General features: G+C 38.9%; 1 protein-coding gene across 2 annotated transcripts; it reads right to left on the bottom strand.

Annotated features, from left to right (window-relative positions):
- Positions 1-3130: 3130 nt before the first annotated feature.
- On the bottom strand, positions 3131-15717 carry LOC131700477 (T-box transcription factor TBX2b-like). Of its 2 annotated transcripts, none has more exons than XM_058997812.1 (7): positions 14926-15717; positions 13537-13816; positions 11131-11277; positions 8616-8692; positions 8147-8316; positions 6795-7408; positions 3131-4833 (listed from the first exon to the last, which is right to left on the bottom strand). In XM_058997812.1, the coding sequence occupies exons 1-7, from the start codon at positions 15285-15287 to the stop codon at positions 4396-4398; spliced, it is 2088 nt and encodes a 695-aa protein (XP_058853795.1). In that variant the 5' UTR covers positions 15288-15717; the 3' UTR covers positions 3131-4395. The 2 variants fall into 2 exon arrangements, with proteins under 2 accessions (XP_058853795.1, XP_058853796.1); XM_058997813.1 differs by having other exon boundaries at positions 13549-13816; positions 14926-15716.
- Between the last annotated feature and the right edge of the window lie 7240 nt (positions 15718-22957).

Genomic DNA, 22957 nt, shown 5'->3' with positions numbered 1-22957 from the left:
TTAGGAGCTGCTGCTCTCGGGATCGCCCTCCGCTTTTGTCCCCGGGTGTGGGGAGGCAGTGTGGCCGGCAGGCAGGCGACAGGCGCCGGTTCCTGGACAAAGGGCTGTCTGCTGCCAGAGTGGCTAGGCGTCCAAGTGCCCATCCTCCCGAGCTTACTTCCCAGCAACTCCTTAACCCTTTAGCTTGAGACACTGTACAAAAACATTTCCAAACACATGTGTATCGAGCTGGAGACGCTAGACTCTGCGCTCGTTTGTTTTATAGCGTGTATGTCATACACTGGGTTTGTATGCAACCGTACTTCCTCAGTTTGGAAACTTTATTAGCCTAATAGCAGATCCTCACGATGTTAATCTATGAGATTGTGGTGGCAGCTGTGGAATTATACACAGGTTTTGATGCTGTTAGTCACACGCACACCGTAACCCAGAGACGCATTTTTGCAAATCGAGGATGACTGTCATGTGTTACCCCGTTTCTTTCCCATTGGAGCTCCCAGTTCAAATGATAAACTGAAAACGTATTTGTCACAGTTTACTGCAGTTCGGCTAAACGTCAAATCAATCCACCGTGCTGCTCGTCTGGCACTCCACGGGCCCTTTGAAACCTGAATGAAATCCGGTTTGCAGAGCAAGTCAATGCGACTCTATTTCTGACTCGAGACTTGTGAACGAATAAAGACAAATTGTAGGTTAACAATAAATAAATAAATACATATAAATCAAAATCAGTCATTTAAAATTCTTGCGCACTTTTTAAATCAAATGTATGTATAATATGCAAAATTGCTAATACCGCTCTCCTATAATAGATCCAAAATATACAGACTGTAAAACATTCTATTTATACTTCAGGACAATATCAATGTATTTATATAATCATTTTTGATACTTTTTAAAATCGCTTTGTGGAGGTGTTGCACACAAACGGTTAATGAACCCCTGTCCCACAGAAAGTGTAGAGGAAATGTGTTATTGAAACACTTTGACAAGGGGCGGGCGAACTTCCGTAATAAACACATCCAATAATAGCCTCGAATTACTTTTCATATGCTATATATAACCTAATGCTACAATCCCAACCAACCGCGAATAGGAAACCGAGATTAAAACACGAATCGCTAACAAACCAAAAAGAATAACTGGCTCAGAATGCAACATTGTTGAATGCTCGCCAATGGAGATGTTAGGCTACCTACAATATGCTGCAGTGTTGTGCAGTTTGTTAAATTAACCACAGCGTGAATCATGTGTGCTGTTATTGATGATGTCATTTAACCACACACGAGTGCTATCTAAATGTTTTAAATGTGTCCTCGTATTAGCTTTATTAATATTATCGCCGCGTCTCCTTTTTATCGTGCCGGTATTTTACGTTATTGCTGGTATGGAAATATTTCAAATAGAACCTACAGATATTTTGAAAACGGATTCCACTCCTTGGTCAGCATTCCTTTAGTCTGTTCAAACCCTGCCCTTTCCGCAGATTCACTTGCGTTGCCGACGGATAGTATTATTTTTGTGTTTTTGTTTAAAAATAGGCAAACAAAGAATACATTCATATTGTCTGGTGCTATGGAAATATCATAAATGTAACTAATGGTATACATTTTGGATGAGGCGGATGTGTGTGTGTGTTTGTTTTTTTGTTGCAGTATCCTCTTTTGCCAGCCACATTTATACATGAATTATGTTGACTAACACACCAGCAGAGGGCGCACTAACATTGGAATATGAATTATTTAATCGCTGTTCTCAGCGTTCCTTCTATCCCAACATTTCGTATTATTATTATTATTAGTTTATTTTGCAGACGCCTTTATCCAAGGCGACTTACAGAGACTAGGGTGTGTGAACTATGCATCAGCTGCAGAGTCACTTACAACTACGTCTCACCCGAAAGACGGAGCACAAGGAGGTTAAGTGACTTGCTCAGGGTCACACAATGAGTCAGTGGTTGAGGTGGGATTTGAACCAGGGACCTTCTGGTTACAAGCCCGTTTCTTTAACCACTGGACCACACAGCCTCCTCATATACTTGTGTTAATCGTGTTTGCTAACGGTAAGTTAAAGATGCGCCCTGTTTGTAAGCTTGTGAATGTTGTGTGCAGAAAGCAAACAGTATTTTACTTATTTTTTCAAGAAAAATAAAAGCGTGACGTAAAAAACAATGACGACACTGGAAGCGTAATTTATATGCAATACCTGAATATTGCGAACATCTGTGTATGAATGGATCATTTGTAACCGTAAAGTGAAATATAATCTTCCACGGTGTCGGAGCTCAACTTGGTCAGATCCACATTACTGTGTTGCCCTATACTGCAGGTTTATTGAAGAACCGGCATATCTATACTGTTTTATTTATCCTGGAAACAACATTAAAATAAATCAAGATGGTCTTTTTCTATCAATCCAAGAACAACGTAACCACAAGTAAACCGACCGCACAAACCGACGTGCATGTTTCAATTTAATTCCATCTCTAGTTGTTTTTCTTTTGTGAGATGATATGAAACGGATTGACGAATGCAATCTTCCCGATCACAGATTGTGACTTGAACGCGTTTCTCTACACCGTCCTTCAACTGAAAATAACGACTAACATTTCTGCGCTGTCAACAAATTAAGAGTTTCCAGGCGAGGAATCATTTACTGTAATGTAATGAATCGCATGTGATTTAACAAACGCAACTTAATTCTGGACCCACGCCTGCGTATTTATAAAATAATAGAAACACACACACAAATATTTACAATCACTGAACATGAAATCTAATTAAAGAAACAAATGACAGTTTCCAAACTTCTACTAAAATGGTCCCCTTTGCTTTTGACTGAAGAGTAAGCAGCATTGCTGTGTGATGTATTTCAATGTAACGCATAAAAGACCACATATATATATGTATTTATATTTAGTGTAGTACAAAAAATAAGAGAACGAAAACAATAACTCGGCTTCTAGGAGATGAAAAACAACCAAAGTATTTTTTTTTGTCAAAAATAAAAAAAAAGTTGACACGAGGTTTTGTTTTTGATAAATAAATATGTAGATGTATTCTGTGAAGAGATTTAAAAGGGAAAAAAATGACATCCAATTCTTACCAAACAAGACGACCAAACAATAGAACATCTTGATTTTTTTTATTGAAAGTGTGAGAGAATTCAACACAAAAAAAAACAAACTTACAAATTGACCCGAATAACCAGCAGAATTGAGATACGCTTGTAATTTTAAACCGATATTGCGCCACCATATTTTTTAAAAAGAGAAACTAAAAAAAAACAAACAAAAAAAAACTCTTTATTTGTACTGGAGTGAAAAAACCTGAGGTTTTCCTGCCTTGATGTATCCCGGGTTATTAGCTATGATATATTATTTGGGGAATATATTTTAATAGTGTTGATTTTTGTCTTCATTTGTAACACTGAACAAACAGAATGCAATGATGGCACGTGAGTTTTTTAGTGTGACAGGCAGGATAACAACAACTGAACACAGATATATAAACTGTTTTCTCCTTTTCAAACCACAAAGCGCTAAATATTTATCATTTACAATAAATGCTCATGTAAAATGAAAATAATAATAATAATAAATGCAACGAGTTAAACTCTAAATATTATGTACACGCCAATGTACAATTTTGAATAAATTAATACCAATTTGCATAATTCTGGGATCCATATAGCTTATTTACACAATTTACTTTTTTATTTTCTGTTAATTACATAAATATTTCAGGTACACAGTTTCCACAAAGAACATCAAAGTCCACTTTCACAACTGTTTCAGAATCAGTTTTGTGAAGGAACTTTTCATTTCCCATCCCTTTTGAAAGGTATTTTTGGATGTAGCTTCTTCGTTTTCTTTCTCGTTTACTTCACCAAGCGGCACGTCCTCTCCTTGTTACCGTTCCAAAGTTAAAGGACTTGGCAGCGCTGGCATGACGCCTTGTCTCTGAAATCGCTTTTTTCTTATCAATAGAGTTCCAGAACTGCACTGCAACACACTTCTCTGTGCATTGACCTGTTAAAACTGTTATACTCAATAGCTCTTTTTACAGTTTTTGTCCTTTCCTTCCCCACTGTCGTAATTTGTCTTTGTCAGTGTCTTAAGTGGTTCATGTACTTGATCAGTTAGCGGTTTCTTTGTCCTGTTCAAGTTTAGATATGAATATCTACCACTACTGAGTGTCCTGTTTGATAATATTACAATACACTTTATTGTTTTACAATGCTTTTCTGCTCACTGGTGTCACCGCTGGTCGCTCCATCCATCCATCCATCAATCCAAGCGCAATTTTCTATCTTGCAAATGTGCTGTACAAATCAATTTCTATAGTGACCCTTGCATCGTTCAAGCCCGGTCTGGGGTACGGGGAGGCGCCAGGGTCACTTTGGGGACTCCCTCGCAGGGGATGTTTCCCGCTGGCTCTCCAGCCCGCTGACCAGTCTCTGGATATTCTGCAGCTCGTTGATAGATTCTTTCATGGATGTTTTGGGGGACCCCGTCCTATGGCTACCCCCTGATTTGTGTTTGTGGTGCTCCGGGGCGGGGCTGGTCTCCCTGCTCCCTGACTTGGAGCCCTCTGAGCCCGGGTTCAAGTTGCTGGGTAATCCAGTAGTGAGGAGATTGTTGCTTTGAGGGATGGAAACCGGTATCTGGTAAGGGTTGAACCGTAGCCGGGGTCGGGAAGTGGTGAGGAATGGGTTTCTGGACATGGAGCTGGCCGCACTGCATGCTGGGAGAGCCGACGCTGCTGCCGCGGCTGCTGCCATGTAAGTGTACGGGTATGGGAACAGCCCTCCAAAGGTAGGCATTGGGATACCCTGAAGAGCAAAGAAAGGGGAAATCAAATTAGAATAATAATCATCGTCTTTATTTTTAATATAGCGCCTTTCACAAAAGAAATTACCACAAAGTGCTTCACATGAATAAAACATTGACAAATATGACTAAGAGAATGCAATAAAAGAAATAAAAACAAAAGCAACACAATGAACAGTAAAACAAGGCAGAGAATAAAAGGAACATTATTTTAGATCTGTTCCTCTCGTCCCTCGCTCTCAGAACCTGGCAAACTGAACAACAAATTGGTCGCTATAGAACATGTAATAACAGTAATACACATCATTCATAATATAACGTGTTACATATTAAATAACATCTGCAAGGGAGGGTATGTTTTAAAAACGTGGAGTAAAGAAACAAATAAGAAAACGTGGCATTATTGACAACATCAGCTAGCCCAGTGCCATTGAATACTGATGTGTGGTTAGCCTCCTGAAGCAGACACGTATCACACATCTATGTTCTCTCCATTCATTTCTGATCTTTGCAACCCCACCCAGTGAAAGGTAACCCTGCCACACTTCCCATCCATCCAGTGAAAGGTAACCGTGCCACACTTCCCATCCATCCAGTGAAAGGTAACCGTGCCACACTTCCCATCCATCCAGTGAAAGGTAACCCTGCCACACTTCCCATCCATCCAGTGAAAGGTAACCGTGCCGCACTTCCCATCCATCCAGTGAAAGGTAACCCTGCCACACTTCCCATCCATCCAGTGAAAGGTAACCCTGCCGCACTTCCCATCCATCCAGTGAAAGGTAACCCTGCCGCACTTCCCATCCACCCAGTGAAAGGTAACCCTGCCGCACTTCCCATCCATCCAGTGAAAGGTAACCCTGCCACACTTCCTATCCATCCAGTGAAAGGTAACCCTGCCACACTTCCTATCCATCCAGTGAAAGGTAACCCTGCCACACTTCCTATCCATCCAGTGAAAGGTAAACCTGCCGCACTTCCCATCCACCCAGTGAAAGGTAACCCTGCCGCACTTCCCATCCATCCAGTGAAAGGTAACCCTGCCACACTTCCCATCCATCCAGTGAAAGGTAACCCTGCCACACTTCCCATCCATCCAGTGAAAGGTAACCCTGCCACACTTCCTATCCATCCAGTGAAAGGTAAACCTGCCACACTTCCCATCCATCCAGTGAAAGGTAACCCTGCCACACTTCCTATCCACCCAGTGAAAGGTAACCCTGACACACTTCCTATCCACCCAGTGAAAGGTAACCCTGCCGCACTTCCCATCCACCCAGTGAAAGGTAACCCTGCCACACTTCCCATCCATCCAGTGAAAGGTAACCCTGCCGCACTTGCTGTCCACCCTGCTGTTTCACTGCTAGGCGTATCAATCAATCCCGCAGTGACTCCATGTGTGTTGGAATGGATTTCCCCCCTTCAGCTGTTCCGCAGCCACAATGTGTTACATCCCCAAAACACAACATTCACACAGAACTGATTTAAAACCTCTATATACTAAACTGTATATACATTTACATCGGGTCTAAGACAAAACGTAGTTTTTTTTGTTTTGTTTTGTTTTTGATCTACCATAAAATCACCTAATTATAATGGATCGTATATGAATTGCATTAGAGCTGATATGGTTTAATAGTCGATGACCAGCTAGACATGTTTCACAGCGTGAACGTCTGAATCGCATCCCCACTGCGCTGCTGTAATACATGCACAAGGACGCTACACAGCGGCAGAACTTGGTAGTGGAACTCCGGATCTAAATGATTTAAAAAACACACACACATCAATGGACTCTAACCTAGCAACAATCGTCTGGCAGATTCTACATGGGTAAAGCTAACTTACTGTTTTGTTTTAATCACAGTATTTCAATGTGCGTGGTCTGTTTTACTACACGCGCTATAGTTCTAACCAGAGCATGAATTAACAGCTGCATACACCACCAGGAAAGGGGTATTACCTGAGAGGCGGCCAGCATGTGTTGAGACAGGTGGAAGGGGAACGCAGGGGACCCTCCCGCCGCTTGAGCTGCGGCCATAGACCCGTTTTCCAGACTGTTCGCACCGGACATCGAGGCCAGTAAGTGCCCCATCCCCATGGCGGAGAACGCCCCAGGGCCCATTGCAAATTGTCCCGGGTGGATAAACAAGGGCTGCCCGGTGTTTAACGGGTTGAAAAACTGCTGTCCATGCAGACCGGACAGGGCCAAGCTTTGCAAGTGTCCAGCGGTAAAATGGGACGGGCTTTCGGTCTGTACCATCAAAGGGGCGAACCCATCCTTGCCGCTGCCGCTGCTTCCACAGTCTGCAGCTTCCTTCTTCGACGAGTCGGCGCCTTTCTGGTGCCTGCTTTCTGATTTGTCCTTTTCCAGATTTCTGATGCTGAAAATCGAGTCGCTGTCTTTCCTCGAATCGGGCGACTTGTCTTTCTTGTCCGGGCTGGGTTTCTCTTTTACCCGTTCCTCTGATCGTGGGCTGACCGGGGACGGGGGCTCTGGGCCCGGGCTGATAACCCCGCCTGATCGCTCCTCTTGTGGGTCCAGTTCCTGTTCGCTGTCTGTGCAGTGTTTTTCATCTAAATGTGGAAGTAACACACACATTTAGAATTACATTTTTATTAACAAAAAACAAAACTCAGCATTTTCTTTAATATTTAGACGTACGCAGATGTGTAACAATGTTGGTCCAAGCGGAATACTATGACGCATTTAAAATAGTGAGTATACTTGATATAATATGAATGCTCCTAAAATCTAACGTTCATTTAATTTCTCATTGTGTTACCTAAACAGAAAATACACGTTTTAAAACTAAAATATTATGTCAAATCACTAATTAGGCCTACTAATTAAGAACACAACAGTAACGCATTTGAAAGGCACTGTATACCGCCTGATACAAAACGCGATTGATCAAATATATGTGAAAGATTTAACTAACCATACCAGATCAGTAAATCAGACATTTAATGAACGGATGATTTAATTGAAATGTCATGTATTGCCCGCACTGTAGGGAACCCCCGTGTCTTCATTATCCCGTGCATCGTTTAGATCATATATATATATATATATATATATATATATATATATATATATATATATATATATATATATATTCATGTGTTTTTGGTGTTTAGAGATAGGCTACATTTGTCGCACTCGTTTCAGAGGGAAATGCATGACATTGAAAAACTCTGGAGTCTTTGTACTTAGGATATCTATTTAAAAAATAATTAAACAGATTTAAAAATCTATATCAAATAAATTAAATTGCAGCACAAATGAAATATTTAAAGCAGCTGGTATCTTACCTCGACTGCCTCTGTTGAAACGAAGAGGACTGGACGCGGGTCCTAGCGGAGAATGCATGGTATCTCTGCCGGGTGTAGGGTCACTAGAAGAGGCGTCGGAATCTAAACAATCTCGGTCGGCTTTGCATTGATCCTCGTACATCCGCAGCGAGGGAAGGGTTAACTGCTTCCTGAAAAATCAAAAGCAAATTCAACCGTTAATCAAGGGAACATTTACATTTTTTTAGCAATGTTTGGACACATTACATTAATACTGTGTTGGCTTGTGTAGCTGATTCTCATGTATTTCTATTTTGAAAACAATGCAACACATGGTAGGCCTATACCTCATCCTAACTGTGTTTAGGCGCCAGCTGATGCAATCCCTATAAAATCAGCAACATCTGCAAACGGCATTGTTTGATCTCATGCATGAACCATAACTTGCAAAAACTATCAAACACACAATAAGAGCAATATATAGATGTACCTCTTTTCTCGTCTCCCATTGCCCGTGTCTCTAAATCCTTTTGCGAATGGGTTGTGATCAATTTTAAGCTGCGTTATCTGGAAAAGAGAACATGGACATTCGTTATTATATCACAATATCCGAGTAGTGTTTATCCAGTGTCAAAAATACCACAAGCTTTTTTTTTTTTTTTTAAATGAATATCACATTACAGTTTTAATATTTGATTCTAATCTCTCTCTTTCCTCATTAAACATTATCACCCCTCAATAGAAATATTTTTAATGTGGAAAGTTGTTTGGAGTCTTCAGAATGTCAAGGGAGCATGATGCACCGGCCTATTTAGATTCTGTTTCAAACTAGATCAGCCACGTAAAGCCCCCCTGTTTAACACACCACATGCTTTATTAAAAACGATGCTGAGGTTTGGCTTGCATTATTAATGCAGTTTTAATGATAGGAAGTTATTTCCACGGCCCCCAAGAGAAACGATGGCGACTAAACATTGCTGCGTTGGTTTAAAACGCTATTCTTATCAGAGCGAGAGGAGAAGAGAGATTGAGACTGACTGATGGTTCTGGCGACGTTGGTCTGTTAATTATTCATCTCGTTTTGAAATATTTCTCTGTGACTGGTTTAAAATTCAGTCTTACCGTAGATGTTTTGTCTAATGATAACTATCGCTAAAGGCGCTAGTAATGACCGATATGATCGAATTACCCAAATCTGCAGAGATAGTTTTGTAATAGAAAAGCCGTGTAATAAACAGCTCACTTATGTTTCTGGAATACCGTCTTTAATTGTATACACTGTTCATACAAAAGTCATATAGAAGAGACTCGTTGTTTCTGTTATCAGACTTTACTAGGAGTACAACCGGAGTGTATAGCTTGCGGCTAGTGAGCCTAAGTGCTTTCTAATCGATTGTGACTCTTTGCCATAAAATTTATGATAGCAACAGGCCCACCAGGACCCTCAGACAGAGCCGGCAATTAGCATCAGCAGCAGGGAGGAGGTGTGAATGCCAGCATTAGAGAAGAACAAAAAAATATTTCACTCAGATGTGGGAATTTCTAATGCGTTTTCAATATGCACGTGCAGGCCTACTCTCAGATGTGGGGATTGTTTAAATTTCCTTCTACAAATGCAACAGTTATCATATTCATTATTATGTTCTTGTTCTTAATAATAATAATAATAATAATAATAATAATAATAATAATAATAATAATAATAATAATAATAATAATAATAATAATATGAGTTATTATATGTTATATATTGTTTTACGTTGTGTTTGCATGAAGTATGATTAATACTGAATGAAAATATTTAATCCTAGCATTATTATTAATACATTTATAGACATTGTGTATTTTTATTTTTTAGTTAAACCATCATACGTCGTCAACTCTGCAACGTCGATACCTTTTAGGCCAAGAAGATGTGACTTACGCAATCAGCTTTACAAGTGCTCTTATTCCCATATTTCAAACATGTTCAGGTCTTTGTTTTTACTAGAGCAGATGTATACACAAGGCCTATAATTAATCGAAATACTTTAATAATGTCAGCTATGTAAATAAACCCCAGCGCACCTCGTGTTTATCTATTACACGAAATGCCTGAAACGAAACCCGCCTTCAATTTATACCCCTCCCTCCCCCAGAATTAAGAACTCAAAGTTCTGCAACGCGCACAGGTACCAACGCAGTCTGCAAGGCAGGGACACAGTACCGCACAATGTAAAACAACTGTTACATCACCTGAACGATCTGTGCGTTTTTATTTTACAAAATAAGAATCTCCTAAATCCACACTGCAAGGGCCGGGTGCGCCCCGCACCCACCCGGTGCATATTTTACACGCCTTGCTTGAATCCCGTGAATAAATAGAAAATAAGCGTTATGCAAATCCCTTCACCAACACCCTCCTTGCAAAATAAAATCATAAGGCTTTTAATTGGAATCCTTCCTCTCAAGCGCACCTAGTTACTCAGTCAGTTCTGAAATGAAAAACTGCGCCTCAGGCACCTCAACTCGCTCTTCAAAAGAAAGCGAAGAACTATTTTTCCTTTTAGTAATGGGTTTGTTTTATCCCCATGGAGGCATAATTAAACCACACAAGAACATCTCTCCCTCTCTCTCAACAATGCGCAGGTCTATTATTATTATTATTATTATTATTATTATTATTATTATTATTATTATTATTATTATTATTTATTTATTTATTTCTTAGCAGATGCCCTTATCCAGGGCGATTTACAATTGTTACAAGATATCACATTATTTTTTTACATATAATTACCCATTTATACAGTTGGGTTTTTACTTGAGCAATCTAGGTAAAGTACCTTGCTCAAGGGTACAGCAGCAGTGTCCCCCACCTGGGATTGAACCCACGACCCTCCGGTCACGAGTCCTGAGCCCTAACCACTACTCCACACTGCTACCCCTGCATACTATTGTAATATAAGTTACAATTCTCATTGTGCAAGGTATATTTTAAAAGTCCAATAGAAATGAGCCCTTACCTTGTCGTTCTGATAAGCAGTGACAGCGATAAAGTCGGTCTCCGGGAAGACATATGTCCTAAAGGTGCTGTAGGGGAGCTTCAGAATGTCATTGGCCCGCACGATATGAAACCTGGGCTGGTACTTGTGCATCGAGTTCAGAATAGTCTGGGGAAGAAAATGAAAAACAAATATTAGGCACCTCGATAGAATTTCAGGTTTTAAATTATTCTGTTAATCAAATTGCAAAGAACATGTCGAATATATTAATTAAAGCACTTGGCATGTCTAACCTGCAGATGCATTTGTAATGTCCAAGAACGCTTGTTAGACATGTTCCTAAATCACAATCGATTGCACAACACACCTAACTAAATACAACATGCATGCGCTGCCAGTGCTTCTGTGCAGCTAATAGCAGGGTTCGCATTCTCTTAATGTACAGGATTCTTGGTATATTCTTTTATAGACTCCAAAATCCTTCCAGCCATTCAACAGATAAAATGAATACATTTTTAAAAATACCATTCAAATGACTATTAGTAACATATTCAAGTTTGTATTAGTAAACATAGCATTTTTCAAAGTGGAGAAAAAATATATATTAGACAGAATCAACGAACGTAATAACATAACAATCTTCTGTACTTATTATTATTATTATTATTATTATTATTATTATTATTATTATTATTATTGAACTCGCTTGTTTATACGCGCCTAAACTCAGGACATAGTTTCCATTCTTAAATGATAACTAATTTTAAAACTGTGCTCGTTTATTATCCCCAGTAATATTGTTTTGGATGCTTGATGGTTGGAAAGGGGGAGAGGGTTTAACTCGGAAACATGTTACAGAATCTGTCATTCAAGGCGTGCAAGTCGACCTCACCGCGGCGCGATTGCTCGTGACCAGGTCAGCACAGCAGATGGGCTTTTTATCAAATGCGGTTTCTCATCGTCTTATATCAAAGCTATCCTGAACACGAGTGCATTACATTATACATAAATTCATATTAAGAAAGTGATATCATCCTTAATTGAGATTAGATGTGTATAACCGTCACTCTAATTTCAAACACTTAGACATTCCAATCGGTGTTAAAATGCAGCACCGGATGAAATCACTCGATGGATTTGTTTTGTTCAGCATATTAATAACGCATATCATATTCTTCATAAAGAGTAACGACGGAGGCTAATCCAGCAGCCCCACAAATATCAATCAAGTTTGAAATTTAATTTCACAACATTCTGATAGATAAACCATCTTTTGTTTTGGTTCTGCGTGGGTTTTTATTTTGATTTTTGTGAAACGTTAAAGCGGCACCTTTTCAAATCCAGGTCTTGCAGAGTACAGATCTCTCCGCCATTGCAGCCGTTTTGTCAGCATTGGGGGGCTCCTGACAGGTGCTACTCTGGAACCCATTTCTCAGTCTGCAGAGCTGGCGCTGCTTTCATTTAATGGTACACTATTACAACGACCCGCCCGGCTTCCATTTCCATCTTCCCCAATCACACTTAAGGGGCAGACAGTGAAACACTTAGGAGGCCTGAAGTAAATGGCCACAAATTGTTTCTTATTGCTGCTACTGCTGCTGCTGCAGCCGCCCGGAGAAGTGAAGTGATCCTTCCAGACGCCAAAGGTCAGGGTAGAGGGATCGTCCATTCAATACAGCTAGCCTCTCAGACTGCAGTGTCTTCTTGACATCATTGATGAAACTTTACTTAATCTCGAAACCCCGCCGCTTTACTGCTGTGGATGCATTAGCTTTGCATGTTTCTACTATATACAGTCTCTGTATTGTACAGGATATTCAGCTCACTAATTCCGCATCATTATAATAACAATAATAATAATAAAGTCAGTTATAATCCGTATACCTCGATAAAGCTTGTATTTGGCGCGCGTGTGTGTATACTCTTAAAATGCAATAGCAATTGGGCGGCGTGACTTTTTCTCTGCTTTATTGTCATATTTTAGTCACTAACATGAAAAATGACAATGCAATTCATCAAAAGCTGCGCCTCCTGCAATATTGTACAGTACAGTGAGATATCTGACGCTCTTGTGCATTTTAATATTTACATTCTTATAAAACAACGTGCACACTTCTAACCCTGTGATCTCACTCCCTGCCAACTGTACCTGATATTAAACCGCCTGTATCCGTGACGTATTGCTCTTCTTTTTCGTTTACATTTCAAAACTACATTGATAATGGTTTCTCGTAGAATGAATATATATATATATATATATATATATATATATATATATATATATATATATATATATATATATATATATTAAAGCACAACAATAGAATAAGCAAAAATACAGTTTTCAAATACAGTAAAACATAAATAAAATACATAAATGGAATGAATAAAATGGGTTTGTGATGCTTTTTTAGCCGTATGACTTACAGAAGTACTTACAAATCCGTGCTTGTCGGAAATATTATTGGTCAGCTTTAGTTTATGAAAGGCCACAGGTTTGGCCATCCACTGCTCTCCAGTGGCAGGGCTGTCCGGGTGGATATACATTCTTTTGGGCATCTCGGGGTCAGCCTTGCCGGCTACCATCCAGCGAGAATTGTGGAACTTATAGCGGCAGTCATCCGCAGCTACAATGTCCATCAGCAGTATATACTTCGCTTTCTTATCGAGACCATTTACCCGGACTTTGAATGGGGGAAACATTCGCCTGCAAGAAAAAGAGACAGTTAGCTGACTGGAACGATCACACGTGGTGCGCATTGTAGGAACACTGAAATAATATAGGATAAACGAATTTGTTTTGAAATAAATCAACACAATATGCCGCCCTGTAGATGACACTGCATTGTTTAGTCCTGCATTTTGTAATAAATGCAGCAGTAGGATGCAGCCATTTCTTGATCTCGGCTGTACGGACTCATGCATTTTTAATAACAGTAGCAACATTACTGTATGAGCTCAAACATTTCAAAATTGGAAGCTATTTTATTTAAAGAGATATGTGCATATTAGGTAATATTTATATTAACCTTACATTTAAAAAATGGCTTATATTTAATATTTCCATGATAATGAGTATTACATTTTTTTTAACTATCTCAAATCCTCAAAAAAAAAAAAAAAAAAGTCAGAACAGAATGCAGGTTTGGTCCATTTACTGGTTTAGTTTAGCACAATACATTCCAGAAAACTTTTCAGGCTCCTCGGATTTTTTCTATTTTTTTTTAAATTTGTTTTGAAGTAAATTTATGATTTGGAGAACAAAACAAAAACAGAAACCACTGCCTGCAAAATGATTAAACTGATGTAAGTCTTGTAAATCTGATTTTCAACTAAGAATAATACAATAACACAACGGGTAGAAAATAAGTTCTCTATCCCGTTCCTAAATATTGTCTATGTGACTTAGAACATATAATAATAATAATAATAATAATAATAATAATAATAATAATAATAATAATAATAATAATAATAAATACATTTGTTTGCCTGTTTTATATTTTTCAAGCCAAATTATAGTAATAATAAAGTAATAAAAACTAGCGAAAACTTAACGATCTGTGTTTTAAAACAATAATTTTCTTTATGGAATAGCTGTCAAAATAAGTAGAACTTCAAGTAAGAATATTTTACACAGTCTACAGATCTAGGTAAAAAGAATTGCAGGCCCCAATCGAATATATTCAGCAAGCTCGTTTCTCTTCTACATATGTATATTTGAACTATAATTGTTTCTATATTTATTATTGTTTACTTCTTTTTTTTTTTTAAACAAATAAAATAAAAAAGTACGGGGTTCAAAACGTGTCTTACCTTCCTGATTTTGTGATCACCATCTCGGTCCCAATTTTGTGAAACTGGTCCCAGAGTTCCTTTGCTTCCAGAGTGACTTTGGGGTCGTCTTCGACCTCCTCCTCGGGTTCCAGACTCTTCAGTGTGCGCAGATGTGCCGCTTGATGGTGGTGTCCCAGCGCAGAGTGAAGCCCAGCCTCTACGGCTCCGGAGAGAGTAGGATCCTGGATGGGTTTGGTTAGCGTTCCGGGAGGCAGCGCCAGCGTGGGGAAGAAAGTAGGCTGAGCCGCCGCTAAGAAAGCAGACATGGGAAAATCAGCCGGTCTTGGAGCGTGGAAAGGGTGGTAAGCCATGGCGGTCCCTGTGAAAGCTGGATCTCTCATCGGTGCATTCAAAAATCAAGGAGGAATTATTATATACAGTATATGAATACCTTCCAATTTTTTTTTTTTTCCGGAGAATACGTTGTTGTCCTTGCCTTTTTAAATATGAAAGAAAAATATATATTCTAGAACAGGAAAAAAAATAAATGTGGCTGAAATAGTCCCGATGTTGCTTCCCCGAAGTCTCGTAATAATATAATTAGTCGCTGGGAATCTGCAGCCAGGCTTAAATGGAGGTATTTTTTTCTGCCCAAGTTTCTTTTAGCAAAAACAGAATTGCTGTTTAAATGGTGATGCGCCAGCAGTGAGGGTGATCATGCTGCAACAGACACGGAGTTGAAATGGTTAGATCTTGCCCCGTTCTCTGTAAAACTGTGACTATCTCACATGTCCTTCCTGCTCTGATCCTCACACTAATGAACCAAGCCCCTTGATTGCTGATTTTACGCTTTTTGGACCAATTGCGGGTCTCTATAGGCGTGGTTTTGACAGCTCCGGCCAGAATCGAGATGAGAGGAGGGGGGGGAAGAAGGTGTCGGAAGCATTAGCAGTAAGAAAACATGTCAACAGAATAAAATATTAACCAATGACAGAGAAAAGAGCTGGAAATCCCTCCCCCAGCTTCAAGCCAAACACCGGGTCAGCCTTCAATATGCGGCCGGTGGAGAGAGCGCATCGGTCGGCTTGCGCTTCATGCTTTTGCAGGGCTGGTATATGCCGTATACGGGGCTTGTAATACGCATCCAATCACATTAAAGCAACATACAAACTACGTGTTGTTAATATTTATATCAAAACTAAATCTGAGTTTACTCCTTCTTCTATGTTTGGGTACATGTACAGATTGTTACAGGACAAATAGCTCATTGACACAATGTATATAGCTTCAACTAATTCAATACATCTTAACAGGATCTTCTAGATGTTGATAGGTTTTTTTTTGTGTCTGTTTGCTTTATGGTATTAGCATGATGGCTTTATTAATATATTGAAAGTGTTTTAGGCTTGAAAGCTGTATTTCAAATTGGAAGGAGATTGCACACATCTTGTTTAAGGTGGGGGGGGGGGAGTGGGGGTTCTTTTGTATTCTGTATAGGAATGACTTGGAACGGAGGCAGGTGTTCTAACCCTGGTATTCTGCACAGAATCGATTGCGGGTCGGAACAGTGAGCTGTGAAAGGTATGAAAAAAGGAGATCGAAACGGTTATATTTAGTTTTAAGCTTTATTGACTAAAGCCGGTGCTTTTTTTGACGAATATGTGAACCTACGCAGGGAAATGATACAATTGAATAAACAGGACATTGCCACTTTAAGCGCAACCCTTGGGTCATTTCAAGAGTTCAGACACAGACGCAGTGTTCAAGCAAGGAGAAAAGAAAACCGCTGAATGAATTTCAAGAAAAATGAAGTGGGGTGAGTGCTTACTGATGATCAAACTGCTATATTTAATACAAACTGTGATAGCTATTGGATTTTTACATGCAAACACGGAAACACAGGAAGATTTATATATATATATATATATATATATATATATATATATATATATATATATATATATATATAATATATACACACACACACACACATTTTTTTATTTATTTTCTATACAATGTATGTGTGCGTGTATAATATTTTGAGATCTATTGTAGTTTTTATAGTGGTAAACCTGTATGGGTTCCCGTTCATGGCATTCCAGAATAAATCACATATTAATTGCAATTGAAACGCGGGGATGTTTTCAGAGAGAGATCAAAGCCCTCCTAGTCATCAGCTTAGTGCTAGTAAGATAAAGACTCCATTATCAGTTTTAATAGCGCGTTCTCTTTTGCCATCTTGCGCACAATGTGTAAGGGCGATGTGCGTGTTTTATTTGCACTGTATATTAATCGTGTCATTAGTGGAGGTGGTAGTCCTAGCAGTGTTGGCCGTCTCTGTTTTGTATGGCAATGTGCGTGCTTACATTTAAACACAGCGAGTATTACTTTGTGGCTGTATGCACAACATTACATTGGGCGCGCCAGATGTCCAGTTCTGCACTCAATTAAATTGATAATATGATATGTTTGCCGTACTGCGTGACGTTTACCCTAAAGCTTCTGCAATTCTTGGACGGGTTCAAATCCGCCCCGAACACTGCTGTGTATCTTCAAGAGGTCCATTTGTAGATCCTTTCTGATTAACTGGGGCTCAGTTTGTTAAAGAGCCGCTTGGCGCCAGTCGGCTGACGCTCTACAATAAGAACCGTCTCTTGTCACTTCATATTTACCCTAAAGCCCTCAAACAGCGCCCTCCAGTCCCCGCAATTCACTCGAGAGCCAAGGCTTATAATTGAGTCTTTGGCCTGTGTGCGTTCTAAATTCAGTACTAGTCCCCCAGTGTTTTTTTTATATTATTTTCACGAGTATTTAAAAATGTAGCCTATATATTTTTATATAATATAAACACAGAGGTGTCCGCAGAAGGTGACCAACAGACAGCCGCTGATTCTGGACACACACTGAAGCCCCGGCGCCGCATCCCAGCCACAAACTTTGTCACTTTGTCACTTTGACATTAAACCGAAACAAAAACTACCTAATCTGACAGAATACAAACAGCCGACACATTTCTGATTAACCCTTCGGTGACTGGCGTGGCGTTTTGACTGTCCTCGTTGTAAAACAGTGCCGACAATGCACTTGAAGTAATGCGGTCAGTTCATTCAGTCTTGTGTAGAAACATGGAACTGATGATGTCGTGTTTCAGCAGTGCTGTCTGTAATGCTGCATGTTAAATATCATTAATGTTTGGTGCGCTGTCTGAATGCCGCAGTGCTTCGATTCTTCAGTTGGTAGCAACCATACTCTCTACCTCTCTTAGGATTGATGAGAAAATAATGCAATACATTCACAATCCACTGTCAGCTAGATAGTCTGGAGTAGCTCAGAGCGATTGAAGGATTAATGCTTCATCGAGGGATTTGTTTTCCCAGGCGTACATGTTTGTAATAACATTACAAGATCACACTGTATGGGGAATAAAACCACTTTCTAAGTGATTATATTATACATTGTGTAAATAAATTATGGAAAAAAGTATCCTGTTAATTGAGAAAGAAATGCTGACCAGAATTTAAAAAGCTTATTTTCCCCATCAACAGCACTTTTGCTATTTATTTCTATCTATCTTCTGCTATATATTTTCTTTTTCATCGCACTTTGAGTTTGAGGAAGTTTGTCCCTGCATATACATTATGAGATTGTACTCCCGATATTAGAACAACGAAGCGCTATGGGCGTCTGCTGCCTATACCTGCTTGGTAAGTAAGTTCACACTGGCACCGATACTGAAAGCCGTCGATAATATCTGCAACGAGTCGGGAAAGGTGTGAGAGCATACTTGAGATTCTGTGGACACTGCTGGCGCCAGGAACAACACACACCAAGCCGTAGAACTGCAATCATCGCCATCATGCGCTGTCCCCTTGTTCTGCTCAAGTGCTTTTTTGTTTTTGTTTTTGTGAGACACTGGCTAAATGAAACCCCAATCTGCTGTACGTGTTGCCTCAGATATCGATGAGCGAAGGCGCTATCACACTGGGTAGATAGCGGCTCTGCTGTGTTAGCCCGGGGTCTCTGTCGATAACCATTCACTATAGTACGGTCTAATTGAACAACTTTTTGCCAAGAAAAGTGTTTTTAAAATCTTACCGTTACTGAAAGCGTGTATTATTTATATCTGTTGTAACAAATACGTTATTATGTAATATGGTTTGAAAATCGAATGCTTTAATCTGCTTTGTACAGTTCACACTGTGTTTATGTACAGTATGTATACACGTGTGTGCGTTTTAATTGTGTGTTTATTACAATATGCTGTATTAATTATGATGTTGGTATAAATGTGTTATATACTAAAATGATATATTTATTTAATCTTCATTAGTTGGATGTATTATTATAATAAAGTATATATTTTATCAGGCCAGTACTAGAAGATTAGAGTAAACATTTGAAATGTTACATTTTAGGGTTAATAAATATCACTTCACAACGTTCTGGTTTGGATGTAATAAATAACCATGGAATTATTAGGCAGACGCTTAAAAGGCAAATTGTGAGATTAGTTGGAGCTCTCCATCATTACTGAAAGCGTATCACGACAGATTGCCTGCTCTGTGTTTAATGTGCCATGGTGTGCAATGTTAGCTTTTTAAGGTTTCGTCGGTTTTGGCAAAATAGTGTTTTTCTTAATATAAACCTTCTTACTTTAACTAATCTGTGCAGATTAAAAATAAATAAATCTTGTCACTTTAAAACTTTATATTTTAGATTATTTAGAAATTATGTTTTGTTTCTCTGTTACATATTTCTGTAAATAAATATTCTATAAATTAATTTGGGAAACTTTCTGAACGACAACAAATCTGTAACATTAAGAGTAGTTTAATGTTAATAAATAATTCGTTTTCCTAATTCGATGCATTAATCATTATTTGAACTTATTTAAAATTGGTAAAAACATATAGGTATACAAAGCTACATCATAATGTTTATTTATGTCCTTGCAAAAAAGTCGGTTCCATATTATATATATATATATAATATATTAGTGTGTGTTTGAAAAAGGGTTATGTGAAAATAATGATGATGAATATAAAACGCGTAATTATAAGTTGGTTCAGAATACAGTATTTCAAAACTGCAAACAAAAAGCAACCTCTATTCATTAGGAACGAATTCATTGTTTGACATTTTTAACGTCCCTTTGGTTAGATTTGGCTCGGGTTTGTGTTTTTCATTATCATTAAGTTTCCATCTTACATTTTGTTTAAAGAACTCCATCAGTTGTAAATGTTTCAGACACGATGTAAACCCGTCGGTTAATTGCTAATGGTTTTGAATGTATATATACCGGTCGCTAATGATATATACAGTATTTTTGGAATTAGGTTCAATATATTTACTTTGCAGATCCTATAGTAGACACATTAACTGGATAGAATGAAGGCAGTCAAGCTCGGTGATAAAATCGCAAGCCATGTGGTTTGTTAGAAAGTCACAATGTTGACAACATTTTCGACGCGATGCCTCTGTTTTCTTGTTTATTTTGTCAACAATTCAGCGATACTCTTCCTGAAAAGAAATGAAATAATAATAATGAACCGAGCAGCCGAACCGGCTTACAAAATGAAACCCGACGCAATTATTGAATTGGCCCACGCTTCATATGGTTATGATTTTATGGGTAACAACAAAACAGCTAAAATGCTTTATAGCACTTAGAAAAATTACACTGTACAAAATAAATTGTCACCATTTATGCTATAATATATATATATATATATATATATATATATATATATATATATATATATATATATAATATTAGATAGATAGATAGATATCAGATTCTAGTATAATGTGAGGCAGGGCTTGCTTTGACACTGCATTTTGTGTTTGTCAGCTATTGCTATAGCAATCGGTAGCTTCAAAGAGTTTGCTAATTGTGTTGGTTGTGTACTAGATGTCTATTTCTACACAATTTCACAAAACATCCCCCCCTCCATATGGACGGGTGTAAAAAACAGTCTTGATGAACATGTATCCCGCCAATAAGCAGCGAGCCCGGTGACTCCAGGTGGAGCTGCTGTAAGGGATGCAACGCAGAAATCATGATTACTTTCAACAAAACAATTGTGTATGGTCTTGGGGTCCGGTTGTACTGTCGATTTTTCACTCTTCAGCATTGCTGCCCATCTCTTTACATCATCTCTCCTGCTATATTTAGCCTGTAGACTGAGGCCGTGGCGCCAGGCCGTTTAGACCTGCCAAAGTCCTTCATATTTCCCTCTGTTACATGGACCCCCCCCCCCCCCCCCCCCTCCTCTCTCTCTCTCTCTCTCTCTCTCACACACACACACACACACACACACACATACAGTAAAGCTCAGTCTGGCCGGGTAATTTGGATCTGTGGGGTTTGCAAGTCAATGCAATTTGCTCTTCCACATTGCAGTGTTGTCTCGCTGACCCCAGTCAGCAGGGCTGCCGGTTCCCTGTCCGGTTCACTCGGACAAATCGCAAGTGATGGATGAAAAATAACAATTGTCACAAACACAGTCACAGGCACGACCGGCAGCAGCAGCCCTCTCCTACCCGGCTCCAGCTTTTAACAAGACCCGCAGCCGCAATGAGACATGCACGGCAATCTAGTTATGGATAAAAAAAACAAACCCACTGGAACTCTGGCAACGTCACAACAGCACCTCATCGTTTGCTCGCGCGCCCCACACAGTAGACCAGACCGACTATAGTCCTTCTTATACGCGTTAAAACTTCTCATCACATTATTCTTTTTGCAATAGTTAGTTAGCTGGTTGCATGTGTTTTTAACACTGATGTGATAGGACTCTGTTCTGGAAATAAATCCTTAACCGTGATTCTTGGTAGTGGTAAGTTTTCGATGATTTAATTAACTGCTCGTAGTGTGTATTGTTTTGTAGAGTCGCCGGAACAATAGGCTACTTGTGAATGAACATAAGTTATTTGATCTATCTATCTATCTATCTATCTATCTATCTATCTATCTATCTATCTATCTATCTAATTATCTCCTGATTTAAAAATAATGTAATGTATTATTGTAATCATGTTATTACCTCTAAACAGGATGCACACATGCTCTTGTATTGAAAGGTGTGTGTGTGTGTGTGTGTGTGTGTGTGTGTGTGTGTGTGTGTGTGTGTGTGTGTACTGTACTATTAAAAAAACATCAAATACACTATAGCAAACCAGACTGAATATAACGGCTGTGTGTTGAAAGGTCCTAATCAAATCAATCTGTATGGACATAGTTTAGGTATTTAACATTTTTTAATAGTTCAAGTCACGCAAGATGTGAACTGAAAACACAAGTATTGATTTTTGAGAGACCAAGTAGCCTAGCCATGCAACAGGTGTACACATTCATCGCCTCCACAATCTGGTACAAGCATTGTCGGGAGCAGAAGAGAGATCATTCAATTCAACCATCAAGCATATTTTTTTATATATTTCTAAATTCGGTGAAATGACAACAAATCTAAGCTTTTGTATTGCAGGGACTAACATTTTGTTTGATCTGAAAACACCGATTGGGTATTAATCTTATTTAAATTATAATTTCATAAGAGCAAATTCTATTCATTTCGATAAAGCTAACAAACATTGCCGTTTTTTTTAGCGCCTTTCAATTTCACGGGGATGGAGTGCGGGTACAGCAAAGATTAAACGGAATGCATCAAAAGGCGCAGGATAGAGTGCCTATTTAGATACGATTTTCAATAGAAAATGATTATATTTAAAACGAAGAGAACCGGTTATGTGTTTTACTAATTGTAGAATATACAAGTATTAGGCAATAATGCGATTCTATATACATTTTATATTGTGCACTATCCACGGCAATATAAATCTAACCCTTGTTGAACAGAACGTGTCGTATCGTCAGGTTCATCGAAAACATGCATAACAGAAAGAATGCCCAGTTTAAACGGGTATATCTGATTCGTTAGAGTGGGGTGTTATTTCGTGCTGGGAATTAGAGCAAGCCTGTGCTTTCTCTCTCAGGTATCAGAGGGGGGCGCTACGATTACTCTGAGGGATTAAGCAGGCAGCAACAGGTTTCACTCGTGTATCTGTGAAC

This window comes from Acipenser ruthenus, chromosome 24 (assembly GCF_902713425.1).
Source record: "Acipenser ruthenus chromosome 24, fAciRut3.2 maternal haplotype, whole genome shotgun sequence".
NCBI lineage: Eukaryota > Metazoa > Chordata > Actinopteri > Acipenseriformes > Acipenseridae > Acipenser > Acipenser ruthenus.
Note: the sequence above shows the minus strand (reverse complement) of the source record. Positions and strands in the feature narration are given on the sequence as shown.